We start from the raw sequence: 8,715 nt of genomic DNA on the forward strand, positions 1-8,715 counted from the left end.
ATGATTGGGGGATGAAGATGATGAAATTTTTGGTCCCTCTATTTATTCCGCATCCAAATTTAAAATAATTAAAGAATACATAATTAAAAAGTTACATATCACCATTTCAAATCATCAGTCAAACGAGTGTAAGGACTAAAATCACACACGCTAACAAGCTAAAAGATGTGAATTGAGGAAAAAATAATTGAGTGATGAAAACCAATAATTTGTTTTAATTAGGAAAAGGACATATATAACCCCAAAAAAATCGTTTAAGAACATTGCTATTAATATCACCTCACACATTTTGATGATTCTAATGGGTAAGGTACGGTATGAAATAAATGCATTTCGCACTTTAAAATGAGATCGATTAAAAAAAAATGTGGTATACATTTATATTTTTTTTCATACCTGTGTATGATTTTTTCCGTGGAATATAATTAATATCATTCGGGTTATTTTCCAATGTTAAAAAATAATATCATTGGGGTTGCTATTAATAACAATGCCCATATTTAATTACTCAAATTCATGGAGCTGCATACAAGTATTTATGCAAATTTTCTACCTTAACTCCTAGAATACGTTGTTTTTGGTACATTTGTAAAGAATAGGAAAATAGGCCGAGTCATTTTCAACAATGTTGTTGTTGTGTGATTGAAAGAAACTGAGAAAAGGAGAGTTGGCGTCTTTTGCCCTCCACGCACCCACACCTTGACACGTTTCTCTCCCTCTCATTCAGAATATTTTCATTTGTAATTTAGATACATCAAAATTAACAGATATAGACATTTCATTATCTATGCAAATAAAATTATTCGAGTTTCTTCTTTTACATAAGAATTTAAATTGCACCCGCCCGAGATTGAACCCTAGATCTTCCGCTCCTAACGCCTATGTCCCATAGCTCTTAACACTTGAGGTATCATTCGAGACAAAATTATTCGAGTTTAAATTTATAGTTTTTTAAATTTTACAAGTATAAGTTGTGAAAAATAATAATTACCCTGTGGGTTAGACGTTGAAATAATAAGTTGTTTAACATGATATTAGAGCCTCAATAATCAAGCAATTTATTGTTCGAGTTTAAACGGGGTCTTACGTGAGGGGATATGTTAGAATTTAAAAAATAATAACAATATAATTAAAATCATTCATATAACTCTTACCCAATAACTTAAGCTTTTGATATAATCGGTTATTTCACATAAATAATCAAATTGCTCAATAATTTTAATTCCATGGTTGTATTGAAAAAACATATTTTATCTAAAAGTTATTAATAATTTAAGATTACTAGTCTAATACATATACATATGTAAGTTGATATCTTTCTATACTATATATATATATTATTGATTTTTGGTGTGCAACAAAAACCTCTTTTAAGATATACATCATCTCTATCTGCTCCAAATTCAAAGCTTCTTTTCCAATACACACATATATATACCACCTTGCACTCACATGATACAAAGGGGGAGACTAGTGTGTGGGTGTGTCTGAGCATCATGCGTTATACTGAATAAATTCACGAAAGAAATGAGGACAAATAGCAAAATCTAAGCTCATACCTCATGTTTTTCTTCACGCAAGCAAGCAGCTAAGTGTGGAGGTTACTTAAGCCTTTGCTCCCTCGCGTGGCTTTAAAGCCTTCTTTCTTTCCTCATTAAATCTTCATTAAAATCACTTCCCCCACCAAACATATCCTAAATTCCTCAAGCACCACCATTCCTTCTTCTCCTCCTCCTCTCATTTAATTCCTCCTTTCCTCTTTCCTTCAAATTCAAAGCCCATTTCTATCACCAATTAAAACCCTAGGATTTTTTTTCCTTTTTAACCTAATTATTACATCAAAATACTTTCCCCTTACATATATATTCATTTAAACGAAAAAGTCATACTTCTTACCCATTAGAGATCATGAGTCTAAATTCTTGCAGCAGCGGCGGTAGCGGTAGCGGCGGCAACGCAAGTGGTAGTGGATGCGGCGGTGGTGGCAGCAGCAGTAGCCCTTGCGGCGCGTGCAAGTTTTTGAGGAGGAAGTGCGTGGCTGGGTGCATTTTTGCTCCGTACTTTGACTCGGAGCAAGGATCGGCCCACTTCGCGGCCGTGCACAGGATTTTCGGGGCGAGCAACGTGTCTAAGCTCCTTCTCAACATTCCACCCAACAGGAGGCTTGATGCTGTGATCACCATTTGCTTTGAAGCACAAGCAAGGCTTAGAGATCCTGTGTATGGCTGTGTTGGTCACATCTTTGCCCTTCAGCAACAGGTACTTGATTGATTGATTGATTGATTAATTGTTGATTTTGATTTTGATTTGAAATTCTTGGTACTTGATTGATTGATTAATTGTTGATTTTGATTTGAAATCCTTGTTAGAATTATACCGTGCATGTTTGGATTAGCTTCAATCTTTTCTCAGAATTAATTTTGAAATTCATAAATTTTCCCCAAAGTTGATTTTGACTGTAAGGTCTCATATTCTTCATACATGTGTTTGGTAAATCCATGACATTCATTATTTGTTTACTTCTCTGGCTCTTGTCATGATCTTTAGTTTTTTCTTTCCTTCATAAAGCGTAATTTGCTACCTATGTAGATCTTCGAATTAACTTTTGGTTTCTTATAATTAATTCTGAAATTCAGAAGCTAGAGATTTCCAAACCGGCTTAAGTGCATATAGTAAGCAACCAAGTCATGAATCATAGGAAAAAGTTATCTTTTAAGACCTCCGCTTCCTTTTTATTCTTCTGGACTCTAGAATGATCATCTCAACAAGGAATTTCAGAAAGTGGTGATTTTGTTTTTTGTTTTGCTATTTATTTTAGATATAAATATTTTCCCGGAACCGCATATGAGTACATGACCCATGTAATGCACCTATTTATTTGCTTTGTTTTTTAGCCAATAAGTGAAAGTTGAATTTATTCCCCAATTTCTGATGTTCACACATCACATATGGATGCATGGTTTTGAAACTCATCCGCATTATTATTAAAGAAGTTGATTTATAGCTAAAGCTTCTATATGAAGATATGAGGATATATGCGACGTAACCATTATCTATACATAAATGTTTCTTGTCATATCTTTGTCGATAATTATGAAGATTTTTATATAGTAATGATACTCAACATATAAACAGTGTATAATACTTAATTTGTAAACATTTCCTTTCTTATGTATCTCTTTTTTCTTATCATATTCATCAAATACTACATTAATTGCTTCTATCTATTTTCTTTCTTTTTCCCTTAGAACATCTGTTAACTGTCTGCACTATGTGAATATATACCAAACATTTTCCTTTTTATATATACCCAATGTTTCTTCAACAAGAGCCTTTCTTTGATTTGGCTACATTGATTATAGTAGTGCTTTAGTTTTATGTAAGAGGAACAAAAGTGAGGTTTGGGGAAAGAGAAGAAAATAAAGGTAAGGCCAAACCATGGAAATAGGGGGAGACAGCTTCTATGCATTTTAGTGAAGTCCATAAATGTTTTAATTGATTAACAAATGATGTGGTCGGCTGTTACATGAATGGCTGGTCTGTGGAATGGGCCTTTTACTCCTTTGTTCTTGCTGGTTCTAGGGAAATGGTCGGTTAGTTTCAGAGTTTCAATTAAAAGGCTATGAGAGGGAAAATTAAAATCCATATGTTCTTGCAATTAATAATGTGTTTGGTTTGAGTGGAGTGGAAAGAGCTCAAGTTTCTTAAGAGCTAGTTTGTTTCCTGTTTTCAAAACAGTTTTCAGTTTTTATAAACTAAAAACATGTTTGGTATGACCTGTTTTTAAAAACTGTTTTTGAAAACAATTCTCATTTTCAGTTTTTAAAACTATAAAATTAAAACAGTTAAAAGATGTTTTTAGTTTCTATTTTTAATTTTTAGATGTCTTTGAAATAAAGTTATATAACCATCCTCGGATATGGCTTAAATTGTACCTGACATTTAAATGTGGAGTGAATCTCATTTGGTAGGCTCCACAAGTGAGATTTAACCCCTTGTGACATGACTATGTTGGTGTTGTGTAAGATAGCTTTTAGTCAATTCTAGAGTATTTTTCTATTGTTAGCTAGGGTTTTTCCCGAATTGATTACTTACGAAATTTAGCATATTGTGTGTAGTTCTGTACATTGCTTATTAGCAGGGATAGTGAGAAAATTTATCGAAGATGAAAAAAAAATATTGGTTATGTGCATGCATGGTTAATTGGATTTACCCTCCTTCTAGGAATAAAATAGTTTAACTAGCCCACAAAAGAACTAAAAGCTACATCCACCTATATTGTTCAAAAGTATTTACAAGTTCTTGACTGACCAATTAATAAAAAACAACAGGAAAATAAAATATTTTAGAAGACTATTTACACACAAGTATTAAGAACAAACATGAAAAAAACAGTAGTATAACACATTTTTTAATAGTCTCTTTTTTAATGCATTTTTCTTTATTATTGAGTGAAATTTTATACTGGCCCATTAAATAACTTGAATTGACTCTGGCTAACATGAATGTGTACTCTATCTGTATTTTAGAAATTATAGGTCACTATAATTAGCTAATCCCTATGTTTTGATGTAGATAAGTCACTGTCAAAATCAAATTAATTAATAAACAAATGCTAGTCTTCAATTATTTCCTGAAGATTGCTGATCTTTCAAAGAAGCATATTTTCCCTTCAAGTTTAATATTCATCTTAATTCTTTTTTCCCAAGTGACCTTTTTCATACAAAAAACCTATTTTATATCATCTCAGGTTCCTAAGTTTCAAACTGCAGCTTTATCAGATTTTTTATTATTATAAATGTGACATTATTAGATTTTTTTATCAGTGTGTATTCTGATGTGGAGTATCAAAATTAAGATAGAGCGCATTACTTAATTCAAATATTTTTATTTAAAATTATTCTCACAAAAATCAACCTACATTTTCTGGCTTCTTTGTATTACTAACGTATATTTTCCCTGTTCTTGACATTAACTTTTTGTCTCACAGGTGATCGCTTTACAGGCAGAAATCACCTTCTTGCAAGCCCACATCCCAACAACTGAGTTGCAGATGCCTCCACCCCCTCCTCCACCACAAGCGGCGGTGGCACCACCAGCTTTTTCAATCTCAGACCTTCCATCCACCACCACAGTGGCCATGCCAGCCGCCAACTATGACTTATCTGCACTTTTTGACCCACTCCCTTCATGGGCTGTGCAACAAAGAGCCATGGACCCACGCCAATACTTGGCTACAGGCCCATCACCAACCACTAGTGGTGCTTTTCATGCTGTGGCACGTGAGTATGCTCATAGACATGGGCCTGCTGCACCTGGGCCTTATGGGCCTCATGGGCCATCCTCCAATGCCTCCTCATCTCTATCAAAATTTTCTAAATGATTATAAAACAAATCTTTTGACTTCAATCAACTAATTAAACTGTTTCTTTTTTTCCCCCATTGGTTGATCATGGGAAACTAGCATGAGATCTTAGATTTTCAAATACCTTTTAATACTTGAGAAAGCAATTATTAAGACAATTGTGATTATATCGTTGTCGTCCCCTTCCTGTGTTGGTTTATTTACTATGACATGCATTATTAGAGCTTAGTCATATTTTGAATCTCTTTCACATTCACTTTCATGCATATTGATAGTATAAAGCCCTGAAATTGTTTGCTATGTTTGTAAGTTGTTTAGTTTCATATTTGCAATCTTTATATCCTATATTTGAAAGATTTAGCATGAAAGGCTTTTATGCCAATTTGGGGAGTTGCTCCTCGGTTAGAGCTGAGTTGTGGGGTGTGCTTAAAAGCCTTAGGTTGGCTAAAGGGTTGTCTCTGGACACAATTCAGGTAGAGATGGACTCGAAGATAGCCTATGATCTGATCACTATCAAGTGTCCAGGGGGTCATCCTTGTGAGGATTTGGTAAAGGAGATTGTGGGGTTGGCGAGTGATGGTTGGGTTGTTTCTTTTCATGTTATCAATAGGGAAGCTAATAGGAGTGTTGATTGCCTAGCTAGATTGGGGCATGGGGTTGTAGAAATGGCGTTTGATTTTTCTTGTATTCCCACTACGTCGGGTCCTATCCTTAGGGATGATATTGTTGGGGTTGCTTTCCTAGGTCTGTGTAGTTTGTTTTTTTTTTGGTTTTATCCCCGCCAATATATCAAAAAAAAGAAAGATCTAGCATGTCCAGACTTGTTTGGAAACAAATTTGCTAATAGGTTGGTTGTGTGTAGCTAGAGCAAGGGGATTGATTTTGGTTTAGTTGCTAAGAAAGGTAAGATTCAACAAAAATCTCGTAATGTTGGTCGCACGACCTCTGCGCCGAGCTTTGGCTGAGCCGGTGCTTCCCCACCGAGGCATGCATTTGCAACAACAACAACGAGAGAGTTAGAGGGAGAGGGAGATAATCAGGAGTCAAAGACGAGTCATAAATGAAATGGTACCTTGGGATGAGAAAGAGAGGGGGGTCGGGTCTTTGATTCGATGAAAGAGTGAAATATATGGGACTTAGAGAGAGATATAAGATACGTGAGATCGATGATACGCTTGATTAGTACTCCAACATCATGATATATGATTATGGATTAAATATAAGTTTAAAATGTTCTAACTGGTATATAGTTTGTAAATTTTTATTAATTTTTTATTATTTGCTAACATCAATAATAGTATTATATTAATGTATTTATATTCCTTTACATGATTAAATTAAATTACGGTAAAGAGTAATTTTATATATTGTTATGAACCTTAAATTAGTAAACATTCCTGCCTCTTTATTTGGCTACCATGGCTAGAGCAGGTTGGATAGTTTTCAATTGGAAGTTATTGTTTGGCGATTTTGACGGCGAAGGTTCGAATCGTAAAATGGCACATAGTTTTAGTTACAGACCACTTATTAAGCGAAGTATTTTGGGGAGTTGTTTGTTGATGGAAATGATTAGAATTTTCTATTAGAGATAGGTAGAGAGGTTGCTGATGCAGTGTATACAGAATCTTAAGCAGGGGCCGAGGATGAACAAAAACTAGGCAAGGGCAATTTGTCACTTTCAGTTGAATGTTGTTTTGGTGAATTTTAACTTTCGTATATTTTTGAAAACGAATATCCAAACGGTGACAAGAAGCTTCAGAATGTCACTTTTGTGGATGCAATGTGCGTTTGGGAAAAATAACGCGAAACAAATGGTCCCTTAATATGTCTGCCAATTGATCATTAGAACCCACAAAGTAACCTCTCCAAAAAAGAATCTTATCATGGATGAAATGACAGTCAGTCTCGATATATTTTATCCGCTCATGGAAAACTTGACTAGAGGCAATTTGTAACACAGATTGGTTATCACAAATGAGACTCATAGAGCTAACCTTGAATTCACATATGGTTAGAGTCATAGCTCTATATTCAGCCTTTAAACTTGATCGAGCTACAACATTCTGCTTTTTAATCTTCCAAGAAAAAAAGATTACCTCCCATGAGCACACAATACCCTGAAGTCGATTGTATATCACTTGGCTAACCTGCCCGATCTACATCTGTATAGGAAACAATATCAATTATTCTTTATATACTTAAAGTATACCCTTGCAAGGAGAGCCCTCAATGTAGTTCAAGTTTCCGACCACAACATCCTAGTGTCATTAACATGGGAAATTAGGAAATTGACTAATCACATTTGCTGCATCTGAAATACCTAGCCGAGTCATAGTTAAGTATTTCAATTTCCGAACTAATCTCCAGGCTCTTCCAAGATCTTGATAAGGCTCCTCCTAGTTAGGAAGAAGCTTAACGTAGGGATCAATAAGAGTATCTACTAGCTTGTATCCGTGTTTCCTCCAAAATATCTAGAGCATACTTCCTCTAGGAGATAGAAATACATGCTTTTGATTGAGTGATTTCTATTCCAAGAAAGTAACATCGCCGATCAAGGTCTTTAGTCCGGAAATGACTAGCTAGCTAGGTGTGGTTTAAGCTTCTCAATACCCTTTTAGACCGTTTGTAGAAAACTGTATGATTCGGGAGATTTTTTACCTTTCTTAAAAACTGTGGTAGGAGTATTCATGGTAATGAAACAAGGAACCAACAAAACTTGAGTCACAAATTATTATTCCATCGGAGAGAAGGGAATGTCACATTAGTAGACATGTAGAAGTGATGTGCCAGAGGACAATAGCACTGATATCCCTTCTGAACTCTGGAGTAGCCAACAAACACACACTTCACTTCACTACACGAGCAGACAATTTATCAAGCCCTGGAATAAGATCATGGACAAAGTAAGTGGACCTAAAACCCCAAGGAGGGATGTGAAATAGTGGTTCATCCCAGAACAACAAATAATGAGGCACCTTGTTGTCAATGGCATAGGAAGGTATATGATTTATGATGAAGTGTGCAGTGAGAACAACATCACTGCAAAACTTCAATAATATGACAATGATTGTATCTGCAAACCCATTTTGTTAGGGGGTATGACAGCAAGATGAATGATGAATGATATCAATGGCTGCCATAAAGGAATGAAGATGGGTTGAAAAATACCCCTAGCATTATCACTTCTTAAAATTTGAATAGTACGACCAAATTGAGTCTCAGTCTCCTTAGAGAAATGTCAAAACACATTGAATAACTGATATTTCTTTCATTGAGAAAATCCAAGTACATCTTGCAATAAAAGTAACAAATTGGTGAAAGCCTAAAACAGAAGTAACACGACTCAACCT

The 8,715-nt window shown here is 34.9% G+C and overlaps 1 protein-coding gene across 1 annotated transcript; it reads left to right on the plus strand.

The window, feature by feature from the left end:
- Positions 1-1,474: 1,474 nt before the first annotated feature.
- On the plus strand, positions 1,475-6,650 carry LOC130728143 (LOB domain-containing protein 30-like). The gene is made up of 2 exons (XM_057579500.1): positions 1,475-2,259; positions 4,991-6,650. Exons 1-2 carry the CDS (start codon positions 1,909-1,911, stop codon positions 5,381-5,383), a joined length of 744 nt encoding a protein of 247 aa, XP_057435483.1. The 5' UTR covers positions 1,475-1,908; the 3' UTR covers positions 5,384-6,650.
- The last annotated feature ends 2,065 nt before the right edge of the window (positions 6,651-8,715 follow it).

The sequence above is a fragment of the Lotus japonicus genome, chromosome 1 (assembly GCF_012489685.1).
Source record: "Lotus japonicus ecotype B-129 chromosome 1, LjGifu_v1.2".
NCBI lineage: Eukaryota > Viridiplantae > Streptophyta > Magnoliopsida > Fabales > Fabaceae > Lotus > Lotus japonicus.

Bases quoted from the DNA above. Each gene is read 5' to 3' on its own strand.
- LOC130728143 (XM_057579500.1), top strand. From the start codon at position 1,909: ATGAGTCTAAATTCTTGCAGCAGCGGCGGTAGCGGTAGCGGCGGCAAC. The intron at 2,260-4,990 runs GTACTTGATTGA...TTTGTCTCACAG, and splicing joins TCTTTGCCCTTCAGCAACAG to GTGATCGCTTTACAGGCAGA.